The sequence below is a fragment of the Acanthopagrus latus genome, chromosome 8, assembly GCF_904848185.1.
Source record: "Acanthopagrus latus isolate v.2019 chromosome 8, fAcaLat1.1, whole genome shotgun sequence".
Taxonomy (NCBI): Eukaryota; Metazoa; Chordata; class Actinopteri; order Spariformes; family Sparidae; genus Acanthopagrus; species Acanthopagrus latus.
This window is the reverse complement of record NC_051046.1, coordinates 30,938,984-30,964,333: the sequence shown is the minus strand read 5'-3', so window position 1 is coordinate 30,964,333 and position 25,350 is coordinate 30,938,984. Positions and strand designations below refer to the sequence as shown.

General features: G+C 39.2%; 2 protein-coding genes and 1 long non-coding RNA gene across 5 annotated transcripts; 1 reads left to right on the top strand and 2 right to left on the bottom strand.

Moving 5' to 3' along the window:
- Nucleotides 1–287: 287 nt before the first annotated feature.
- LOC119024715 lies at nucleotides 288–6,642 on the bottom strand. 3 transcript variants are annotated; one of them, XR_005076573.1, is made up of 5 exons: nucleotides 6,386–6,642; nucleotides 1,982–2,032; nucleotides 1,709–1,772; nucleotides 1,489–1,602; nucleotides 288–1,039 (listed from the first exon to the last, which is right to left on the bottom strand). It is a non-coding gene; the product is annotated as an uncharacterized LOC119024715 (long non-coding RNA). The 3 variants fall into 3 exon arrangements; XR_005076574.1 differs by having other exon boundaries at nucleotides 1,501–1,602; XR_005076572.1 differs by having other exon boundaries at nucleotides 288–1,602.
- A 1,617-nt stretch (nucleotides 6,643–8,259) lies between these two features.
- On the top strand, nucleotides 8,260–11,221 carry LOC119025111 (cytochrome c oxidase subunit 8B, mitochondrial). Its single transcript, XM_037108469.1, has 2 exons — nucleotides 8,260–8,515; nucleotides 10,897–11,221. Exons 1-2 carry the CDS (start codon nucleotides 8,408–8,410, stop codon nucleotides 10,990–10,992), a joined length of 204 nt encoding a protein of 67 aa, XP_036964364.1. The 5' UTR covers nucleotides 8,260–8,407; the 3' UTR covers nucleotides 10,993–11,221.
- A 4,339-nt stretch (nucleotides 11,222–15,560) lies between these two features.
- Nucleotides 15,561–23,796, bottom strand: tmem170a (transmembrane protein 170A). The gene is made up of 3 exons (XM_037107585.1): nucleotides 23,511–23,796; nucleotides 22,134–22,304; nucleotides 15,561–19,290 (listed from the first exon to the last, which is right to left on the bottom strand). The coding sequence occupies exons 1-3, from the start codon at nucleotides 23,623–23,625 to the stop codon at nucleotides 19,160–19,162; spliced, it is 417 nt and encodes a 138-aa protein (XP_036963480.1). The 5' UTR covers nucleotides 23,626–23,796; the 3' UTR covers nucleotides 15,561–19,159.
- Nucleotides 23,797–25,350: the final 1,554 nt, after the last annotated feature.

Genomic DNA, 25,350 nt, shown 5'->3' with positions numbered 1-25,350 from the left:
GTGGAGGGCAGGAGTAGTTACTTAAAACCATAACATACAAACACAATTAGCCTCTGCTTTTTATATTTTTTGTACAATATTCATCATGTTAAATACATTATTTTATTGTGTGCTGTGTATATTTCACCTAAGTCTTTTATACATAATACACCTGAAGGTCTTTAGAAGACATACAGGCCAATCAATTTGTTCACTATGCTTAAATAATCATTTATAATAACAATAATAATAATAATTATGCTCATAACAATGTCAGCATATGTGTAAGAGCAAGAATAGTTCAAATTATTCATTATCTTAAAATGCATTAACTTACCAGTTTTCTTCATGGTATAATCAACGTTAATTATTTGGTGCTTGATTAAAAAAAACACACATAAAATGACAAAATGATCAAACAATCAGCTGCCCTTTATTCAGCACAGCAGTAGTGCCCTACAAGGCCATCAACCATCAATTTGACATTCGCACTATGTCAAGTAGCCTTGTTTATCACTCATCTCCTCACTAAATGTCCATGTCTTCAATTCTGGAGAACAGAAATTTGAATGGCTCCAAGATGCCTTCTCTTTCCTGGTCACACTCTCACACTCTCCTCCTCAACCCAAAGTCCCCCTCTCCCATCTGCACTGCATCAGGCAACTCCACCTTGCCTGAAAACAAATGCTGGTTTGTTTCTACCCATTCTGCTGCCCTTTTGCAGCCATGCATAATCTTAAATTTGTCCTATGGAAAGGACAGAAAGAAAAAAGGTTGTCTTCATATAGCATAACTGCTACACAAACAGTATCATCACCTCCATGATTCACATAAAGATAACATATTGTATTCCTTCATTTGTGATCTACATCTTACATATATAGTATACTGAAGCACAGAGCATAGAATGTGGCAAAATGACACTTCACAAGTAGTTTGTCATCATATTAATCCCAGTATAGAACAGGATAATGCGCCTACTGCTTCCACTGTTGTCTCAGACGCTTTTGCAATGGACACACTGGCTTGCTAAGGCTGTGCCTTGTAGTTGCTCCTCTTACTAAAAAGACAGAAAAAGAAAATAATTCAACATCACTTTTTAATATCCACATACAAGCAATGATGCCACCAAGAAACTAATCCACCCTGATAGATGTAGATACTGATAATACTGATGAAGAATATGTTAAGTAAACATTGCCAAAGTAAACCTAAATAATAATAATAATAATAATAATAATCATATTAATATTAATAATTTTAATGACCGAGTGGTGGATCAAATAAGAAAAATGAAACATTTTGGTAATAGTATTCTCAAAGGAAAATAACACCCAACTTGAATGATTTCTTTGTTCTTTAGTCCAAGTTTCTCCAGCCTGAACGCTCCCCCAGGCTGTATATTCACTTATTACAACATGTGCCACTGTGGGAACTTATCAAAAAGCCCCTCTGAGCATTCCAGTGGGGGGTACTTCTAAACAAACCTACAGTACCTGATTTGCATACCCAGAATCTGACCTCAGTGATGTCATCCATCCTCCTCTTCTTCAGTCTGAAGACTGGTGACACCTCATCTCACCTCATCAAGTGTCTGTCCAGTGGGCAAACATTTTGCCATGGCTCAAATAAAGAGTTAAAGAAAAAACATAAATGTCTTATAGGTATAACAGAGATAAAGTGTTAACACTTCCAAGTCAATTAAATGTCAACATTTTTATGCTCTCACCTTCCAAGGTCGGAGTTCTCCATTAGCATAACACACCACCGCTTTCCAGAACTGGCAAGTCCACCTGATGAAGGAAAAAAATACCACTGTACATAAGTCAGATGAAATTTTAGGGGATTTTCAGTTTAATTTGAATGAGCGGGTCAATTTACAACAGTGAAATCATAAGGGGCATCCAGTACGGTGTGAAGCGCATACTATGAATAAAACATTCATAATTTTATGTTAATATCTTGTAAGCATGAGTGACATAAGACCAATAATGTCTCCTACCATCAACATGAAGATGCCACAGTCATTTCCATACAGCTGTCTTGGAAATCCCTATGATGTAAGAAAAAGGTCAGTTGATGATTTTATAGTGTCACAGTAGTATTTAGTTTAGTTTACCTGTGCTAAACTCTTAACTAAAAAAGTCGAACCTCTGAACACACGGTTATAAATAAACAGTTACCTTACGATAGCCATAGAAAAAAGCCAATGCTACCATAATACTTTAGGAGCTAACGCTATAGCCACCGCTGACGTAACTAAATTCAAAATAACAAACAGCCCACACACATTTGTAATATTATATAATATTGCTTTATATTTACACATATTGATAACGATGTGTATTAAAACGGCAAACATATGCAAAACCCGTGCATTCAGAACTTTTTTTGGATAAATAAAATCAGTCACTTACTGTTGTCACGATGGTAATAAAAACCCGAAAACATAACAAGGTGATATCCGTGATATCAAGGACATCAAGGATATCACGGATATCACTAATATCACTGAAATCAAGGATATCTCGGATATCACTGATATCACAGATATCAAGGATATCACAGATATCAAGGATATCAAGGATATCACAGATATCACTGATATCACGGATATCACGGATATCACTGATATCACAGATATCACGGATATCACTGATATCAAGGACACCACTAGTACTGCTAGGGGGGACCAAAGTAATGACAATAACTATTACAATAATAATTCTGGGCATATCTTAGCCACTTAATCATCTATCTATCTATCTATCTATCTATCTATCTATCTATCTATCTATCTTAGCTCTGAATATTTTACTTCCTACAAGTGGAGATAAAATTGATATTGATTTGTAAGTAATATAATGTATATAATAAACATGAATAAACAAAAAATACTTAAGAAACATAAACAAATAAATGACCTAATTAATAAGCCTTTTAATATTAGAAATGCATTCAGTTAATTTTCATTTTATAATAATACAAAACAAGTTCTTCCGAAATGACTGCTGCTAAACACTCTGGTATTCAGAGCGGCCCCTTTAAGGCCTCAAGCACACAGTTTGAACATTCACTAATCAAAATCCATGTCCCACCTTCCTCATTTGCATGCAGTCCACTAGTAGTACTAGTGGCGGCATCTTGCAACTTACATGTACACAAGTAATGGCTAGAATGTCCACTAGTAACACTAGTGAGGCTATTATGATTTTACTAGTACTACTAGTGACAGCCAAAATGTCTACTAGTAGCACTACTAAGGGCCAAGTTGTGAACTAGTAGCACTAGTAAGTGGCAAAATATCCACTGGTAGCACTAGTGGCACTAGTAGTACTAGTAGCATAAAAAATGCTCACTAGTGTTACTAGTGACAGATAATTTTTTCTTACTAGTGTAACTAGTAGAAGAAAGTTTGTCTTAGTAGTGAGCCTCTGAACCTCACATGTAAGTAGTTTGGCTGCACTAGTATGACACAATACACTACTAGTGCGCAACTAGCGCGCTACTAGGATGCAATTGCACACTACTAGTGCATGACTTCATGCGACTTACAAGACATTTCTGTAACATGTAAGACATTTCTGCGCACTAGTAGGACAAATGTGGCATACTAGTAGGACAACTACGTCTTACTAGTGAAGCAAAACTGTGCACTAGTTGACAACTGTGCGTTACTGGTACTACTAGTGACACTATAAAATTCTACTAGTTAACATCAAGTGCCTCACGAGTAGTACTAGTAGCGCACAGTTGTCAACTAGTGCACAGTTTTGCCTCACTAGTAAGATGTAGTTGTCCTACTAGGATGCCAAAGTTGTCGTACTCGTGCACAGAAATGTCTTACTTGTAACAGAAATGTCTCACAAGTTGCATGAAGTCATGCACTAGTAGTGTACAATTGCATACTAGTAGCGCGCTAGTTGCGCACTAGTAGTGTATTGTGTCATACTAGTACAGCCAAACTCCTTACATGTGAGGTTCAGAGGCTCACTAGTAAGAAAGAATTATCTGTCACTAGCAACACTTGTGAGCATTTTTGATGTTACTAGTACTACTAGTAAGGTGCAAAAGTCCCCCACTAGTGCTACTAGTGGATATTTTGCTACTTACTAGTGCTACTAGTATACATTTTGGCCCTTACTAGTGCTACTAGTAGACATGTTGGCTGTTACTAGCAGTACTAGTAGACATGTTGCCCTCTACTAGCAGTAGTAGTAAGATAATAAATGTCTCACTAGTGCTACTAGTAGACATTTTGCCTGTTACTAGTAGTACTAGTAGACATTCTGGTCCACAGTTGTACTAGTAAGGTCACAAATACTGTACTAGTACTACTAATGGACAGTTTGGTACATACTAGTTAACATATAAGCTGCACCATGAATCCACTAGTGTCACTAGTTGCATTTCGTCAGGCAAACATGTAGTACTAGTGCGCAAAATGCAAATGAAGCAGGTGGGATAATGACAAAATCCTGAGTCTTGATTTGTCGGCACTACTTATTTTGAATTAGAGAGCCAATAGGAAGCCTCAATGCATGCTTATTTCCCACCTTTCCATTAGCATCTTGTGCAACGAGTGTTACTAGTAAGCATTTTGGCTTCTACTAGTTCAACTAGTGAGCATTTTCCCCTTACTAGTAGTACTAGTATGGTCCAAAATATCCCAACTAGTGCTACTAGTGGTTGCTGTAGCTCTTACTAGTAGTACTAGTAGTAGGTAAAAAACACCTTACTAGAAGTACTAGTAGGCCCATTGGACCTCACTAGTGGTACTAGTGATGCCAAAAGAGACGTACTAGTATTACTAGTAGACATTTTGACCCTTACTAGTAGTACTAGTGAGATCAAAAACATCTTACTAGTGCAACTAGTGGACATTTTGGCTCTTACTAGTGCTACTAGTGGGCATTCTTGCTGTTACTAGTAGTACTAGTAAGGTAGAATATACCTTACTAGTACTACTAGTGGACATTTTTGTACTTACTAGTGGTACTAGTGAGGTAAAAAATGCCTTACTAGTGCTACTAGTGGGCATTTTGGTGCTACTAGTAGGATCCAAAATGCTACTAGTGAGTGACACATGCCTACTAGTAGGGTCTAGTTGTGTTACTAGTGCAGCACAGTAGTTTACTAGTAGGGTTTGAAAAGTGGCACTAGTAGTGGAAAAAACGTTACTGGTAAGACACAGTCGTTCTACTAGTGCGCCCTAGTAGTTCTACTAGTGCGCCAAATTGTCTTACTAGTGAGGACAAAAAGCTTACTAGTACATGAACCTTAAGTCTGATATCAAGGATATTGAATAAATGCTCAAACGGCTTTTCATAGGTCTAGGATCACGCAATGCCTGGAGAACAACTGCGCAACTGCTCTGCAGCCGCCTTGCTCCCGCAATAACTTAAGGTCATGTGACATTTCATGCGGCGCAGAAACCACTCCCATCCAGGTCATCGTGGACACATTTGAACCAGCGTGCATCACGATTTAGGCAGCGCTGCTTGATCGTGAACTCACCTGTTGTTAGTGTTTGTTTTGCTGTGTGGTGTACACGTGAGTTTTCCTCGTGCTGAAAACGTGACTTGTGGCATACGTCATATCACTCCCCGAGACGCAAGAAGAAAGCCAAAATATATATTTTTACCAAGGAAAATGAAAAAATTAATAGTAGCACAATAGTGAATAACTTAAATTAGTACTTTAATCTGATTACTGGTTTGGAGATATTAACAGATTACTCATAATGGTCAGATTAGAGTAACGCGTTACCGGCATCACTGATTGTGTAGCTTAAGTGCAACATGGAGCTTAAAGATGTAAAGAAAAAAATAAAAACAGGAGAATTAAAGCTAGGGTCTACAATCCTGGAGAGCTAGCAAGATTTGAAAGTGGCCCCTCCTCTAAGCCCCCCCCCCATCCCGTCAGTGCTCCGTCCAAAGCCACGCCCCCACAAACTTGAATGTGCATCTGGCAGTGGGACTCAGCAGGGAGAAGGAGATGCTGGAGCACGACGCAGCAATTCAGCTGAATTAAGCACGGAGCAGACAAGAAGTAAAGTGCCAAAATAACAAAAAACATCCGGTTACTTTTCAAAATAAAACACTCCGTGTTGACACCAGCACAAGTCCTGAGGCCAGCTGTCTACCCTACTGCGCCGTGACAGACACAAACCCCAAGCGTGGGAACTGCTGGAAGGCGGAGCAAAACCGGATCGGAGCCGCAACGCAGCAGACCCGTATCCAGCGGAAACTGAGCCGACTCATTAGCCATTCTCATGGCTAAAAACAACACACAAAGAAGCTAACGTTAGCACTGGGCTAATACGAGCTACAAACGTAGCCAAGTTGGCAAACCTTACATATTTCATGAAAATAACAAATCCCCCCAAAACAAAACAAATCATTACCTGTCCAACAGAAAGAGAACAACCTCTGCATCACTTTTCAGGCCCTCCACATGCCCCATTTGTCTCCACTGCTCAAACCCTGCACCGATGTTGATTTGGGTCTGCCTTATTTCTTTATCAGAGCCTATTTCATCACAGCCATATCTAGCGGGGTGAGCAGTTATAAGTAACGCTGACTGCATTTTCTCAGCCATTGTAACCAAATGAACGTCTTCTCCTGCAGCTCTGTACTTCTGCAGAGGAGTGAGCTGAATATTTCCGCCATCAGCGAAAGGTAACTTGTGCTCGTGCGGAGGAGGGAGGGACAGAGGGGGGCGAAGGCAGAACGAGACGTGGGGGCATCTGACCAATCAGAACATCTGACCAATCCGTGCTATTCAGCCAAAAAGCATGGATTGGTCAGCTTTTTCTCAATCCTGCCGCTGCCACAGAGGTCTGATTATTTTCTTTCCTTTTTCTGAATACATAATGTATTGACTACTCTCAGGATAGCAGGACCATTGCACCCAGTATAACAAAATGTGTTTCTGAACAACATTACAGACCCTAGCTTTAACTTTGAGCTAGTTTGGAGGAAAGTCAGAGATATGGACCCATTTCAAACAAGTCGTGGGCAGTGACAACATGTGTGTCAATCTGTACAACTTTTGCATTCATTTAGCAGCTTATAACTGACAAGAGGCACCACTGCTTAGAGTTTAGTTTCCCATTGTCCCTGTTAAAAGTGTGAAGCACATTGTAGAAATAAAGAATGAATATGAACTATCTGCACCACTTTGTATTCCATTGTACAATATTCTTCTGTATCGCATGGTATCGCATAGTGTTAAACCAAATTGTACTGTATCGCACTGTATCACAGTAGGTGGGAGAATCGTATAATTTCGTATCAGTGTTGTTTCATACGAATCTTTAATCTATCGTATTTGGCAGTGTATCAAGATGCGTATCGCATCGCCTCAGTGTTGAAGATGCACATCCCCACTGCAGAGAGCATCATTAGTCTTAGATGTTATATTGTAGTACCTATAAAAGTCCAGCAGAGGGCGAATTGAGACCGTTTAAGTGGCCAAGGTTCATGTTTTGCCTGCAGTGGCAGCAGAAGGCTGAACGCAGGTAGGCAGTGAGTTGCACATGTGAAATGCTGCAAGTGGTTCAGTAAAAGACCTTTGAAAGGCCGTTCCCGTGTGAACAGTGGATAATTTATGAAGTTGCAATGTCACATATTGTGTGATCACCGGTGTATGATAGTAGAAGCTAGACTAAAGTGACAGAAGATCAGAAACTTAAGAGAATCAAGGTAAGCTAAATTCAGTGTCTTATTTCAGCAAGCTTGAATCTTAATTTGGATTGTGGAGAATTTTAATGCTTGCATTTGTTTCTTACTTTTTTTGTATAAATAAACTATACATCCTGGATGAATAATGAAGTGTGCCAGGGGAGGTTCTTAGTATAAGAGCTGGAATGTACAGTAATATTACAACAAATAATAAAAATAAACAATATAATAAAAAGGTAAGAAATAGAATAGACTCGTATGTGTAATCATAATATAGTACACACAACTTGGTGTGTAAATGTGGCAGAATAGAATTTAAGATGTAGCTTTACGTGATTTTATTTATTTTTTATTTTCTTTCTATTTATGACATGTTTGACAAAAACAAAACACAAGCGCAGCATCTCCTTGTATGTGGAGTACAGTGAGGCAGACGACTGCGCTCTGAACAGCCGCACTACAGAGTGACGTGTTCAGCGGCCAGCAGCAGTACTGCAGGGTTCACACGAGGACATGTCCCCCGCTCAACGGTCATGGTGTCAGATACCGGAGGTGAGACGGCCAATTAAATTTCCCAGAGGGCAGCTCGCCCCCCCCATTACACGCGCGCGCGTTGCGCCTGGCAAGTAGAGAAGAAGTGCAGGTACAGTGAGCTGTATCAGTATCAGCAGTATCATTAAGCTGCTTTCTTGTGTCGGCCTGTCCTCCAGTCCTTCCGACTTCAGCACCACTGCACCGTCGCTATGTCTCTACCCACCGTGTCCCGGTTGTTTAGGAGCGCGCTGAGGACTCCGCTGGTCTCTGTGGCTAATGTGGCGTCCAAACCTGCCAAAAACAATATCAGTGCAGGGGTGAGTTCATGTTCTGTTTACTGAACCAACGTGACCGTAGCGGGTGCTTTTAGTCCTCAGGGGAAAGACATATTCCCCGCTGCAGGCCATGAACCGATCGCCAGCTTATCAAGTGTTAATTGTTCCGCGTCTCGATGTGTCACCATATGACAGATCATAGTCCTGAGCAGGTCTGCCTTATTCTGCCTGCGTCAAACCTTACATTTTCTTGCCTGTGTCGTCCTGCCTTAAAACATTATCCATCTATTAGGACTGTTGAATACGCTGATTTTCTGTGTCACATCATAACTTATCATACGAATGTTTTGTTTTTGTTTTGTTTTTTTTAACACTTTCGTCAAGTGCGTCAGTCTTTCGCCATGATTCCGCTCAATGCCAACACGTACACATCCAGCCAGCTCTGACATAAACAAGAAACTGTAGGCTTTATCTCGAAATGTTGTCATGGTAGTCCAATATATTTATGATGCTGTGTTGTTAATTTGTTGTATTTGTAGAAGTTTCGTATTAAAGAGTTAACAGTGTTTAATACCGTGTCGTCACTGTGTCTACACACGCTGCCTGTAGAGCAGATGTCAAGCGACTGACCTTGATAAGAACTGTCCGACATGGCTGGCTTGAAACGATTTTAAAATGAAAGATTACAAGTTATGGTAATGTTAACATAATTTTGCTCATTGTGACACATATCATTCACAGGGACAGATTAATCACAATATTATCCAGTCAGTATCAATAAATGGTTGGTTACCTTTTATATGTGTGGCTTATTGCCCCACTTAGAGAGGGCATCTATCCACTTTATCCAGCTTTAAAGGTGCAATATGTAAGAACTGGCCACCAGTTGAAGCAGATTTTTTTCTGTCAAGTCTTTACAATATGCCACCATTGGAATCATTATCAGCTAAAAGACAGGTTTTTAGACAACATTTTTTGTGGAGCCAATATCCATTATTTGCAAGTGACGTGTTTAACTTCTTAACATCTATAAACATATACACACATTATTGTGTGCCACATTGTGATAACGACATTCCGTTGCACTGGTATCTGATTAGTATTTGGTATTGAGTATGAGTTCAGGTATCTTAATAGGAAAGGGAAAAAATGGTATCCGGACATCTCTGCTGTTGACTGTAGCTACAGTTTGGTAGTTCAGTTACTGATATTAACACAACTACCATGGCAATTTTGGACCTCCTAGCCAAGGCTGGCAGAAACAATCAAAACCAAACAGTTTGCTGGCCTACACTATAGGAGGTTACTTCCTGTGATATGATAGCTAATTATAAGTATAGCTCATTCAATAATAACAAGTCTCATAAAAGGTACTTAATTGTCAATTTGTAACTCTGTTTAATACTTCATTTAATAACTACAACCAAAATTACCATAACTTTTTTCTACACCAAGAGTAAAGACAGAGAGACAAGTCAAGCTAATTTTGACATAAAACACAAACCAGTCCCTTGTCTTATTGTAGCTTTAATAGTTATAGACTGGCATAGTCAATAGACTGTTCTAACGTAATCAGTATATGGACTCTACTGTAATAACTGTAATAAGTCATTGGAGATGACAGTACCAAATTTGGAGTCCTGAAAATAGAGAGGCAGGATAGAAAAGCTGAGTGGTGTTTTTTTTTTTATTTAATTCTTCAGACTACAGAATCCAACTGTTTTTGGTGTGTTTCCTGTGTCTCAACCTGGCTCAACAGTATGTGACAAAAGAGGGAGGCCATACATAGTCTGTAAATAATGCAAAATGTTTTCATTAAGCAAAGGAAATACACAGTAGAAGTATGTATATCATTTGTCAGTATGTATGCAGTGTCTGTGTGTGGGAGCGTGAGTGTATGTGGAACCAATATAGAAACAAAATGATGACCAGTCTTCTGGTCGGGGCAGGAGAGAGTGAGAGAGGGTCCTGCAGGTCTGATTGATATGATGGATGACACTGCTCCTTCCATCAACTTCCTGAAACAAAGGAAACACACAGCCAACAGGGGACAGAGCAGGACCAACCCTGAGGCCATCACACCTGCCAAAGTTAATGACCCATTTTATTTGGCCACATATGTACACAAGTACACAACACTCCATGACTGAATCACAAATTACAGAGTTACAGAGAAACAGCAGTACTGTTTCTCACAGTTCTCATTGGATCCTGGTTATGTCATTTAACCGCTAACAGGAATAGAAGACTTCAAACCATTTCCTTCCTTCTGGTGCTCTAGTAACCGTAACCCTGTGTTTAACATTCTTGCCCATTTATCTACATCACATTAACAGAAATTATTTTGGGAGAAATTGGACTATTCTCATTTGCTGCTTTGAATTAAACCTCAATCCCTTTGTGTGTCTGTGTGTATCTTACAGGAGCAGGCAATAGCTCTGACAGTCATGTTTATGACCATCCTGGGTCCCTCCAGCTGGATACTGGCTCACCTAGAGGACTACAAGAAGAAGCAGTAGAAGAGGAGGAAGATGAAGAAGAGGGAGAACAGAGTCATTCTGGCACAGATGAAGATACAGACCAGAAAGCCAGTCAGCCCAGCTCCCTCCAGATCTCTCACTCTGCTCCATCTTTCCTCAGCTGATGAGATGATATGTTATTTCTTCACTTCTGACCTGTGATAATGTACATCTAATCTGTGCATTTGTCAGCATCTTACCAATAAACACATATTCAGTGTTAAGAAAACTGAGCTCAGTGTGTGTGTGTGTGTGTGTGTGTGTGTGTGGTGTTTGGGGGCACATTTTTCTGGGATGTATGAAAATAATTTAAATGGCACTGATATGATATGTAGGGCTGCAAGCAATTTTTTTTTTCATGATCAACTCTTCTGTTGATTTTTTTTTTAATTAATAGATTGGCCATTAGCCTTCCAAGTGTCAGAGAATAGACAGTCCAAATCACGTAGCTATTAATTGCATTGATAAAAAAAAAGAGAAAAGCAACGAATCCTCACACTGGAGAAGTTGAGACCAGAGAATGTTTGACATTTTTGAATAGTAAAAGGCTAAAATGATTGTGAATACTGTGATTGTCAATATTGTTTTCAGCCAGTCAGCTATGTATTAATCTACTTATTGTCTTCACACTCTAAGGGTATAATATGTTAAAAAGAATATAATATTCATGGTCTATTCATCATATTATAATATGACTATGGCTCCCCACAGAGTGCCAAAGTCAATATAGTCAAAGTTGTAATTAAAGTAAAACATAATGTTTTGTGTTAGAGTGCTCAGTGAACTACTTCATCTCACTCAACATGTCACTAACACCAACATGGCTGCCAACTTTGCACAGAAAAGGTAGTGAAAAAGATAATCATGATAAATCTGCTCATATTGAGAACTTCAGTTATATGAAGGGATAGGTTGTCAGTTCTGCAAGCAAGATAATATACAGGAGCAACTCTAAAATGTATCAGTATAAGTTACTACTTTTGGTGGGCATTCAGTGAGAGGACTTCCTTAATGCAACCGTTTGCTTTGTAGTTTTCATGATGGTGTGTTTTCAGTCTAATCATTAGTTTAATGAAAAAATCAACTTTCAATTGAAATAGATTGAAACTACAACTGTCTCAAGCTTGAAAAATTATCTTTAAAATTGACATTCTGTGTGAAGTTTTTCTCATGAAGGGAACTGAGAGGGGTGTGACTTCAGCTCTCTAGATTGGTGTAGGCTGTAGTCCAAAAACCTGGAAATCAGTTTGCATTTTAGTACATCTGCTTCCTCATTTCAAAGTGTATGAGTTTTTTGAACTGTTTTTTGGCTAAATGCCTGAAATAAGCTCTGTAATTAGCAGACTTTGTGAAAATTAATATCTGTGTCATTCTCAAAACCTTTGGCTACTGCTGTAGTCTGTTTACTGCTAGAGATTTATTTTACACTTCAGAAATCACAAAGGTGGTGTTCATCTGTGAAAATGATCTTGCTGAACAAAATGTCTGGCATCATAAATTTGTGTTTGACACATCCAATTGAAAAATCACATAGGCTTTTGATGAGGTACTTATACAGGTAGCCTACAAAAATACATCTCATCTCCACACCACTCTATTGGAACAGTATTTGGGCCACAAATGATGACATTTCACAATAACAGGCAAGAATGTATATTAAGAGAGGCCCATAGACTTGTCAAATCTCAACTGAATTATCCCAGATAGGCTAAATATTCTTTAAAACACAAATATCAAACTCAAACAACACGTATTGGCATAGACAGATTATTAAGACATTGCACCCAAATGATGATAGAATTGATCTTCAAAGGTGTATGGAGTGTTGATAGGATCAATATTTTGGGATCAAGCCGCCCACCCCTAAACAGCACAAGAGAATTTTCGAGAGTTTGTCAATGAGGTACTAACTGCTGCAGCAGTTTGTTTTTAAAACAGCTATTGTGCAGTACAAGGAAGAGATCACATCGTGCCCGATATTTTCTGGAAACCCGAAGTAAAGTTACACAGAATAGGTCAGAATAACTTAATTATTTTAAAAGTTGTCATAGAGGAAAAACAGTACCTCAGTATCAGTATCTCAGAAGCTATGTGAGACTTTGTTATATTAAGTCAGTTGCATGCATGTTGTGAAGAGCTTAATCCTTTTATTCATTAACCATGTTAACACACTGTAAAGAGCAGAACAATATTCAATATATATATAATTTTTAACTTTATTATGGGAGTTTCACTGACAGCAATGCTCTCTTGTGAATGTGAACACCCTGATCACATTCACACAGCCTCACAGCTCTTCAACACAACCACAGTCTGATTGTTGGCCACTGGAGCAGTCGGTGGGCCTTGCTCAAGGGCACCTCAGTGGTGGTAATGGGGAAGGGCCAAGTGCTACCAGTCCGATTAGGCTACCACTGTTCCCCAATATGACCCTATAGGAAAAGGAACTTGCATGTGAAACGTGTTGTTCAGATAAAACCAAGATAGGTATAACTGGAGACTATGTTTGCTATGGGATCACACCTGCTGTGATGTGAATGGTGCAGAGGAACATATGACATCAGAGAAGTGAGTTTCAACCATAACATTTTGATTGTTATACATTCTGGTGTGATCCTGTTACAAAATGGTTCTAGTTGTTTATGAAAGAGTTGCAGGATTTGAAAAGAATCTAAACAAATCCTGAATTTGCCCTCTTCCTCCTCAACAAGTATGTGATCAGGAATGTCGATTATTTAAGTTTTCGCAACAAATTTATTATTACTGACTAACCCAGTCTGTTAGCTGCAGGCTTACATGTAACAAATATGAACAGTAAATTAAAATTAAAGTAGTTTTACTATTATCATATTAACAACATCATTGATTGGTGGAGTCTGAGGGTAGTCCTAGGGTGCTGGCTCAATTGTTAAGCCTTCCCAAAAACATCAAGGGACTAAATCAATAGCCCCATTCACACTGCCCTTTGAGTGTGAGCATCCTGCGCCAATAGTCTGCATCCTCCTCTGTGTGAACGCCTCCAATGTGGTGAGGGGTGAAATTTTGCTGTGGCTCTGATGGAGGTAGTATCAGAGGTGCAGCACTGGGGAACCGAACCTAACCTGTGTGACTGGATAAGCCAGCTGCACAGAGCAGGGGCTTGTCAGCCTGATGGTGTTCACAGGGTGCTAACCACACAGATCCTTCAGCCAACAAAATAAAGAGAAATGTCCCACAAAGTAATGTTACAGGACCGAACACCAGTAACATAGTAATATGTAGTGTCTTTGGCATCTTATATGAGGAAAAAAATACCACAGTTATATGTGGAAAAGTGTCTGTCATCCTGTCTGTCCTACTGACTCGTTGTCTGCCCAGCAGGAACTTTAACTCACCAAGTGTTTGTCTCCTTCCACTATTGTATTGTTGTAGTTACTGTCTTGAAAAAAATCATGGTGATGGACATCCCTCCCAAGTGAGACTTCAGTGAACTTTCCCCCAGAAAACAGCCTCCATCCCTGTGAGTGACAGTCAGACAGCGTCCAGTTCACTGATGGTGATTATGTAATTTACAGTGAAAAATTTAATGTTGTCACTTTTCAGGATTTTTGGTGGGTCAGGATCTCAAGCACAACACATTTTAACAGCATCCTTATGATTATAAATAGTCCGTGGGTACATGTTTAGATTGACAGGAGGACACTGGGGGAAACACACAGACATCATCATGACGTGTACTGTCACGCCTCTTTAGGAGCTGCAGCGCCAGTTTTCTGTACAAATTGACATCTAGGCCACTGGTGTGGCTTTACGCCGAAGCTACTTGGTTCTGTGTGAACAAACAATGGCGGAGAATTGGTGAACCTCTGCTGCGGAGGTAATGCGGCGTCTCTGTGTGAGAAAAGGGCTGACAGTAGCAGGTGATAGTTTGTGTTTTCTTCCTGATCATGGCAGTATTTCCAGAACTGTGCCATGCACTTCATACTTACAAACAGTAGTTTATACATGTTTTTTAATGTCATCATTCATCATTTAATGTCCTCATTTTGGAACTGTAAATGTTCAGCTTCACCAAATTTTTCTGTTCTCACTTTAAAAAAGTGGTTATTATTGTTGTTGCATAGAACTGTTTTCAAATTGGCAGTGACTTGAGCTTTCAGTGCAATGTAAACCAGTGCCAACAAAGCAGAAAAGAATTGCAGTTAATAAAGTAATGGTCTCAGTTTATATCTTACGTTTTTACTGACAATGTACTTTTGATTTATTTTTTTTATTTCAATTATTTTGTGACAAACCATTTTGATACTGTATTATTATTAGTTTTAAAACTAACAATGTTAATATTAAAGGCAACAACTGTTAAATAAAAAGCAATGATTTTATACATTCATAGTGCTATGAAAAAAATTTGAATCGTGAAAACATGATTTTTGCATTCTATCACATTAGCAGTCAATTATTTTCTGTCAGGTCAAGCTGCAAGTCATCAAAGCAAAGTCCACATCTCAAATGCTGTTCGGGTTGTTACAGCTCCCATTGTTCACCTACGGGTGGATAAAGAACATCAAAGTATACCACAACAACCACAATGTAGTTGAAATATTTTTATTCCATGAAAATATTAACCATTGGCACTTAATTTACTCTAATAAAATCAACTTTCAAAACCTTTTGAACCATGTACAAATGAACAAAAACAGTCCAAAAATGTGGAATTAAACCATGTGGATACAGGTGGTTCTATTACAGCAACAACGTACTCATCATAACATGACATTTGTGATTTAAATCAGACTTTTACTTGCCTGGCACTTTATACTCTGGTTGTAAATCAGAGGGAACATACACTAATACACCCACTGTGTCTACAATAAAATCAGACAGCTGGTTCCAGTTTACTGTGCATGTCTTTCAAAAACTGCTTGTTTGTAATACACAAAAGACATGTAGGGATGTCGGCTAGAAACAAAATTGAAATGTTAACATTTATGGAGTGACACAAGAAATATTCTCATGGTAATTCTAAATCATGAGATAGAAAGTCCATAATTATCATCCCTCTAACACATCTACCTTTTTGACATACATATATTTCAGTTATTTATTAGCTAGCTGAATTCAGTCTATACAGTCATACAGTCCAGCAAATAAATCATTACAAATTTACCATCTTTACCAGGGTCAGGATTTTTTTGTTTGTGGTTTTTCATATTGTGTCATTTCGTTTTAAAGGGGAAATACTAAAACATCATGAACAAGCTTAAAAAATTATCCAGACTTGAGTTATCAGTGATTTAACCCGCCATCATGTGATGCTGTAACAGAACCAGAGACCACACAATTGCTAAAAGAGCTAAATTGCACAACCATACAAAAATAAACATTGTTCCCAAAGTGTACAGCATATAAGCAAGGCCAAGGTTCGCAAGACTTCATTTGAAACGAGGCTCATTTGTTTCTGCATCAGCCAGATATTTTAATGAGGTGCTTGGATTTCTGTCTCTGTAGGGAACAATAATGCTTGGTATACTATGGTATGCATGTACTTCCCAGACTCATAGTGAGCTTTTCACAGATGAAAAAAGAATTTATCTAAAATTTTCACTTAGATGAGATTAGATTAAGTTAGTGGTCTGGTGTTGAATTTTATCATGATTCTTCACGTATGTCTACAATAATTAATAAAAATCCTTTGCTGTTTGTGTGTGCAGGTAATTATCATTTTGTGCACAGTCCACAACTGTTTCCTGTGCCATTGTTGGTCCCATGGGTGCTGAACTTCTATAGTGCGGCATTACAATTTGAAAATGTTGTCATCAAAGACAACTCATTTCCAGAATTTAACTTGAATCCAAAAAGTTTACATTCTAGCTTCAATGTGATTTGTTGCATATTTAGATGTACTCTTGAGGATATTATTTCAGATTTAAAAGAACTTAAGTGTTAGTGGTGAAGTACAGTACAAGTACAAATCTGCTATTTCTTCTCTCTTTACCTCTGCATGTGTCTAATGGGCTCCTCATCTTTGTTCATACGTTTGTTTGTGCATGTGTACCGTATATCTCCTAAATAACATAAAATGGGCCCACTAAGCTTCCAGGTAACTGGTTCCAATGATACTAGTCTGCAAATACAGCTGTAATTCAGAAGGTAATGTTAAGACTTCCATGCTGCTACAGTGGCTGATCTGGAGTAGTGGGGAGTGGAAGTGTCTCATCATGTTTGAGGTCTACTTCCAGGCTGAGAGCATTAAAGCATAAGTGGGGAAATACATAAACAATATTTCAAATTTGATTGTCATGTACAACACAATCTGCACCATTATTATTTCTGCCATGTGTCTTGTCTGTGTTACATTCATAGTGAACACTAGATTCTAGGGGGATAATCACAGAATGTTAATATTTGGGTGAACTCTTCCTTTAAGGCAGTTCCTTGATTCTGTGTTATAGAGGGAACCTGTGCTGAGAATTTAATTTGATATTATGCTGACAGAGTGCAGATCCAAATTCAGAGAGTAATCTGGAAAGTCTGGTAGCCCACAGCTATTTTCTGGCCTCCAGGGCTCTTAAACTAATCTAAGTCATGTTGGGAGTTAAGAGTAATGTTCATCAATTAAACAAAGGCAAATGAAACCAACATGAGTGGGTGATGCCAAAGTTATTTGACATTTGTATCAAGATGTTAATATTATGTTAATGACCTAAGACAGCCTTGACAGAAGCTCCTCATCAAAGCACAGATATAAAATCAAAACCAATCATTGTGAATAGAGATGCCTGTCGCAATAATAAATACATTTCTGGTAGTGGTGTCAGCAGCTAGCTTGAATAGTAGCTAATACAGAAACAGCAATCAGCACACTTACAAGCTCCATTTTTCTTTTGAAAAATGAATGTGATAGAGTTTACATGTCTGCATATGCAAGTTGCACAAGCAATACTAACTGAAAAGCCCCTGTCAGCTACTAAAAACAACTAAAAGCAGCCACTGAAGACTGTGGGGAATGGATGAAAGAGCCCATAAAAATGTAAAGGGAGTGCACTTCTGCTGAAACATTGTATGCACATTGAGTGCAGAAAAATAAAACAGAAATTTACATTTGGTCACAAAGACTTAAAATATTTTAGATTATATACAAGTCCACTGTCACTAAAGAACTCAGAGAAAAAAAAAGAAGTTGAAAAGCTCTTTACTTTTGGGTTTGTAACGTAATCTGACCTTCCACTTTCAAACCTCCGGTATATTCACTCTGAACAAACAAACTGAGAAGCTGAGTAGAAATACATTCTTTAGGCTGAATTTTTCAGGGCTGTGTTAAGGACACAATGTATTAATCTAGGAAAAACATGTTTTTATACTTGTAAGCCTGTCCAAATATTAATTAGCTGAGAAAGCTTAATGGGAACATGTTGTAGGTGCTTCTAACTAATTTGGAATGATTAATAATGCACAGGCAGTCAGACATAAACTGTTTTAACGAAAAATATGAGGAAGAACAAAAGGAGCAGCAAGAGACAGAGTGTTAAAGACAGACAGCCCTGAAGATAAACACCACTTTGGAAGTTTGAAAATAGAAATTAAGGCCACAAGGGAAAAAGCCAGAATCTTGCATATAACCATCATCTTCATGTCTCAACAGTGCATCACCCTGCCACTTATTCTGTCTCTCTGCAGTCAAACTGTTGACTGACAGTGAGAGACACACAGACACACATGCGCAGACTCGCACCCACACACACCCTGAGAAAGGTTAGGTGTCCTACTGCTGTTAACCTGCAAACCCTGCAAACTTAGATAAGATGATCTTTTAAGGTGGATTTCTCTTCATTTTGGAACAAACTGAGGATACACAGTCAGGGTTAGCAGTATATTCAAATAAACAGCTTATACTGTATGTAGTGTGTGGTTGCCCTTTAAATGTAGCATCGGGTTCTCCTAGAAGCCTTCGTGCTGCAAAACATTAGTTTCCACACAGATCTGTCTTTGACAGTTGAATCAAATCTGCTCTTGACCTTGTCCATCAGTAGGAATTGACATCATGTCCTGGGCCGGGGACTGGTTTACATGTGTCGCAGGATTTGCTAAACATCAGCTTGTACCAAGATAAACTCAGTTCCCGTCAGAAGAAGGTGCAACTGGTGTCAGACAGGCAGCATCAGGGCCAGCCAGGAGGGCCTCAGCACTGCTAAAGGGTAGCAAGTACCCTGAGGAAGGAGATGACGAGGACACAAAACGACTGTCCAACACCAAAAACAAGAGCCTCCAAAGAGATCATCCTCTTCCCTGCTGCCTTGTACACACCTGCGATGGCTGCACCTTAAAAAAAGGGGAAAACATAATCAATCAAAATCTTTACAATCATCTTTGGCCTTACGTTGCAATATCTCAGGCTGCAATATTGCTACAGCTGCCTAACATATCCAGCTATAAAGCAAGGGATCTCGTCTCTCTTATCTGATCTACTTCACATATGTATATTGCTGGAGAAGTGCATTGTCAACTGTGTTTTTGTTTTTCAGATTCAAAATATGACATTTACATTTTAGGGAATTTATCAGATGCTTTTGTCCAAAGCGATGTACAGTAATTCGTACTAGGGATGTCCCGATCAGGTTTTTTTTGTCCCCAAGTCCAAGTCATTTGATTTTGAGGGTTAGGGTTAGGATTATCTGTCGATACTGAGTGCCGATGATTGGCAAAGGACAAAAAAGCAGGAAAATATACGACTCCACCATGTCTCTCTTTACATTTATTTTGTACCGTTGTCAGCTTCAGCTAAAAAATAAATAGTTTGCCCCACACGTCCAAAGTTCTTTTTTTTGTAGCAGCTGTGCGCTGAGTGTGAGAACATTGTGAAAAATGACCCTTTAAATGGTGACAACTGGTGAGATTTTTTAAGGAAAAAAAAGATCATTTTCAGAATCTGAATCTAAGACATGAAACAAAATAGTGTAGGAGTTGATATTGCTGCTTGAAAATATGTTACCAATAACTTTTGTACCATTATTTTCTTTGTTATTATATATTGTTTATGGAAACAGAATCTGTCTCAGAAGTCAGACATGGAAGCTATTGAGAAAAAATATCATAATTTCTGCATATTAATATTCATATAAAATAGTGGAAGCATTGAAACACAATAACAATAGGTGTCTCACTCATCCAGTTTACTAATAAAAGGTGCTATACAGAAATTATTAAGTTGAATTTAACACCTTTTAATACCTTTTTAAATACCTTCACAATATTAATTTGGCTTCCGCAGCGCACTGATTAACAGCCTCTAGCCTTCTAAATGCAGCTAACAGTGAAGATGCATTTTCGTTAGAGCACAGTTCACAGCATATTTTATCCCTTAGACTAACACGGTGTTTGACCAGTGTGTTATGTTTTAACTGTAGTGCCAGCATGACCTACAGATTTCGTGTTCCCCACATGTTGCGGGTATCGACTGCAAAATCTGCGGTTCATGGATTTCGTCTCTCTGAGTCAAATTTGCGCACTCATTCTTCATGAAAACATTATTTTCTGCCCTTTTACGCCACACCCCTGTCTTCAGACTCATCCTCTGAATTAGGATTTGACTCTGGCACATTTCTAGGCTTATCAGGGGAGACCACTTCGCAGTCTGGAGCCCTGGAGCATAATATAGTTTTACCGCATCGCATGCTGTCTGACGTCACAACATCAATACCTCTCAGGTCCTACTCGCACATCTAATTTCTATAAATAAAATCACCTGATTTTTAGGAGATAGGCCTGCACTTACCACGAATGGAAAAAAAACTAATAGTTGGATAGTGGTTCGAAAGATATTGCAAAACCTGCAATTATTTTGTATTAATGTATTTATGCTAAGTACTGTATTGACCCGAATATAGGACAACCCTGATTATAAGACGACCCTTCTTTTCAAGACTAATCTTCAGAAAAAGACTCTGATAACCAAAATTTGTTTCTCAATAACAAACTCACATACCCTCCTGTCAATCTCTTGGAAGCAGCCACTTTGAGGACCACGATGAGCTTTTCTCCTACTGTTAGCATTTTTCAGAAGGTCTTTTTGGGCCTGCCATCTTCAGACGTTACACTCCGTAACTCCATATTTCTTGGCTGCCTGACAGTTGTTTGACGCCTCTACTGCACTGACCACCATCCATCCATCCATCCATTATCTGTACATTATATGTACGCCGCTTAATCCTCTGCAGGGTCGCGGGGTGCACTGACCACCATTATCTTAAAATTAGCATAATATTTCCACCTCAGATGTCTGTTAACTTGCCCCACTTTTGATCCACTTTGCTTTGTACAATCACCACGCCTCTCCATTTTTCATCTCCTGTCACTTCTTCTCCACTGTGATTGACAGATAACCCCAGCCACAGTGTCAGTGACATCTCCACAATAAGCTGGCGCCCTCCGCCATTGCTGTGGTGTGTCGACCCAGACAACTATCAGCATATGTCAACCAGGTTATAAGATGACCCCACCTTTTCCCATTATTTTCATTAAAAAAAAAAACCTTGTCCTATGGTAGGGTCAATACAGTAATTTAACGAAAGTCCCTAAATCAGTTTCCAATGATTCAGCGCAAGGCTCTGGAGGTGAGTTAACCGTCCTCCTGCTGCTAACAGTGGGCCAAACCTCAGTAAAGTTGCTGCTGGACCCGAGTGAATATCTGCCGAATAGCCAACCTAAAACTAACTTCACCCCGGTTCAATGAGTCGACTTTATTATACCTACAAAAATCATATCTTTTTTTTGTTGCGGCAGCCCTGAAAATCCAGCAGCGGGTTACATTTAGAGGAAAAACTGACACATCAGATAACCTTCGCAACGACTGCAGGCTGTTTGGTGGAGCTCTGCTTTGAATGAAGTTCCATCGTGACAAATGAATGGACTGTTTGCAGAGTGACATGAAGACATGAATCAGAGGCACAAAAAACGTTGACAGCGGTGGCCAGTCAGTATGTTTACCAATACCTGACCTGTGCCTTGTGCAAACACATTTCTCCCATTTGTTTTGAAACGTATAGATCTGATAAAAAATAATGAGAATATATATATTGATATGCAGACCAGGGAAATCAAACTAGCGACTGGCTGAGAGGGACAAAGGTATTTGCCCCTTACAGTTAAATACATGAAGGACTTACTGGTGAGGACTCCCCCACAAACTGGCCCAACGATGCCCATCAGGAGGATGGCAATGGGCATGAATCGGGCCATCTTGTGCTGGCGCAGTGTGGCGAGAGAGAGCAGAGCAGCAGGCAGGTGGAAGACCAGAGAGGAGACTGCTGCCCATAGAAACACTCCATACCACATCTCTGGACAAACAGACATTCAGGCACACATCAGTCCATACCAAAGCACAAACCCTGTGCAGTGCACTGGAGCAATGAACTCATGATAACCAACTACAATTGTTTATTTTTGTATACTTCCTGAATGTATCCCATCTTCTACATGCTAATTTTTTTAACTGCAAACTCTTCACACTTGCACCTTTATTTCTTTACTTATTTCATTCTCTTCCTAGTGGCTTGTTGATCTATCTATGTATCTTTGTATTAAGAAGACCAGCACAATAACAGTCATCCTTACAGATTAGTCGTTCTCATTCTCATGTAGGCTCTACCCTGGCACCACCCTTTCCTCAACCAAACCCTGAGTGTTTCAAGTAGCAGGGGGCACATTTGAGACAGACTCTACTGTTATGCTCTACATGTCAAAAATCAACTGAGTAAAATGTCATATCAATTCAGTGACACAAATACAGTAGAATTACAACGCCACAATAAACTACAGTTGGCAACAAGTGAACAAGGCCGCTCATGCCTAGATAAAGCCCGTATAAGCTCAACAGGCTTCATGACCTGAATGTACATAATATATTAATACGTTACACTTTGTGAACAGCAGCATAAAGTGATCCAAACATCCGTGTGTGAGGGAACTGGTTAAGACTTGCCTCGGCCACCACTAGCCTTAAACGTATTCTTAAACTACATCAAAGAGGACTTTAGACAGGAGGTTAGTGATCGTGTATGGAATTAACATGTTGCTCGTTTCTTATCCTCAATACAAACAGTGGCCATCCAAACATCTTCTTCCTTTAAACGTTTCTACAGTGCACGATAATCTATACAATTGCAATAGTCAAGAACAATGTAATTCAACGTTACGACAACAACAATAATATAATACATTTGAGATCGTTAACTCATTTTACGCCTTCTCTTCGTATATAATAGCACACACTTGTTAAACATCGCTTGGAAGCCCGACTATTTCAACAACCGTTGACATGAGGCAGTTAAGTAAGCTAGCTAGCCTCACGAATATACAGTGCCTGAACAAGGCTAACACATAAAAAGCTAGCGTTTACCAACTAAACGAGGGATTTATTGTCGTTCCATATACGTTTCCCACCTACGTTAAAAGGAAAACCGTAGATGCGTAGATATTCTCTCATATACAACATTTCAACCAAGTAGCCTGTGTAGCCAACAAGCTACCAAACATTAGCCTACCTGAGAAGTCGCTGAGAGATGTGTCGTTTCCTCGGTGTGTGCCATTTTTTCTCGGCACTAAATTCAAACCGAGTATTTGCTGTACAAAGCCTATCTCGCTATACCTATCCTGCATGTCTCACAATGACACGACACACTGCATGAATGAATTATAACCAACAGAAGTGTAAAACCATGACAGTCCGTGGCAGTTCGCCAAGACTAGATTTTGACGCAAGACTAGTTAGCATCAGGCTAGCTGGGCTCGTTGTCAATGTAACTTGTTTTGACGTCAGAGTTGGTGAGGGAGCCCGGATTTGGGTCTGTCAGGCGACTGTGTCTCCGGGTAACCAAGATTCTTAGTGGCGGAAAGAACTCTCAAAGCGATCGTTAAACTATATACTAAACTCCATAGGCTGTGGAGAGCACATATCAGTGATAGAGGTCTTTTAAGCTTGTATTACTGACGATTTTCTGGACGTCCCGCTAGGAACTAGGCTGCCTGAGAGGCCGTACTCGGGGTATATTTCCCGTGTTGGCAAACGAAGGCACCGTTTACCTTGAGCGCAAATCTCCCTTCTGTTAGTATTTTTACATTAAGCCTACACCTCAATTTCACTAAATCCCCATTCACACAACAGGTCTCCAATTAATAGGCAGCAAGACAATTGCCACGTCTTGTTATTTTTTTGGTCAACTTACATAGCAATACCACATGTAACACCTACAAGAGAAATGAGTGTTCAACAAATAAAATTATCTTGGCTCTACAAAAGAAGAACAACAGAGAGAAACTGTGGAACTGTTGCTCGTCTCTCTTTCAGAGCAGCAAAGTGATCAATAACTGTCTCACTGAAGTCAGGTAGGTTTGCCACCTTTCAGAAATGAAGATAAGGGACGCCCGCCAGGGCTCCTCGGGGCCATGACCAGTGTTGGGTAAGTTCACTCTCTACATGAACTAGTTCAAAGTTCAGTTCACACATTTTAAAATAAACTAGTTCATAGGGTTTTTTTTTTTCAATATGTTGCTGCGAGATATAATTTTTCAAAATGACTGCCACAGCCCATATAGAACCACAGCCAGCTATTATGTTATCAGTTTTAACACTGATGCTGCAGCTCTATGACAATAAAGTGTAAAACCAGGTTGCATGTGTATTGCGTGAGCTAGAGTGAGTGACACAATCACTTGATTGGAGAGCAGCTGGAACACTGGACAAAGAATTCTCTTCAGCTGGATTTGAATCCAACATCTTTTACTTTACATAGATGATGCAGCCATTTTAAGCTCTTTCAACCGATTCAGTGTTTTTTCACCTTTTTAAGTTCTTTCTGCTTTTAACTGTCCACCGTTCCAGTGTTTTTTCACATTTTTAACCTCTTTCTGCCCTCTTGCTCTAGACCTTTTTAGCCTTTTCAGATATTCATCTTTCTGCCTTTTCAACTCCTTCAAACATTCTGCTTCATGTTCAGATATAAAAATGTTCAACTTTTTAAACTCGTTCAGCCCTCCTCAGCTTATCTGCCTTTTCCTCTTTTAAAAATACTTTGTACCTTTGCCGCTTTTTTATACATTTTGCTTCATGTTCCGCTACAGAAACTGTTCAGCTATTTTTTCACCTTTTTGAGCTCTTTCTGCCCTCTTATTCTACAACTTTTCGTCCTTTTCTGTCTTTTTTCTCCTTTTCAAGCTCTTTCGGCCCTCTTGCTCTGCACCTTTTTAGCCTTTTCAGATGTTCATCTTTCTGCCTTTTCAACTACTTTAAACATTCCGCTTCATGTTCACCTTTGAAAATGTTCAACTTTTTAAACTCTTTCAGCCCTCTTCAGCTTTTCTGTCTTTCCATCTTTTGAAAATATT

Excerpts from the sequence above, each read along its gene's own strand:
- LOC119025111 (XM_037108469.1), top strand. The coding sequence starts at position 8,408 with ATGTCTCTACCCACCGTGTCCCGGTTGTTTAGGAGCGCGCTGAGGACT. Across the intron at positions 8,516-10,896 it reads AAAACAATATCAGTGCAGGG|GAGCAGGCAATAGCTCTGAC; the intron begins GTGAGTTCATGT and ends TGTATCTTACAG.
- tmem170a (XM_037107585.1), bottom strand. The coding sequence starts at position 23,625 with ATGCAGGATAGGTATAGCGAGATAGGCTTTGTACAGCAAATACTCGGT. Across the intron at positions 22,305-23,510 it reads ATCTCTCAGCGACTTCTCAG|AGATGTGGTATGGAGTGTTT; the intron begins GTAGGCTAATGT and ends CTGTTTGTCCAG. Across the intron at positions 19,291-22,133 it reads TTGTGGGGGAGTCCTCACCA|GTGCAGCCATCGCAGGTGTG; the intron begins GTAAGTCCTTCA and ends CCTTTTTTTAAG.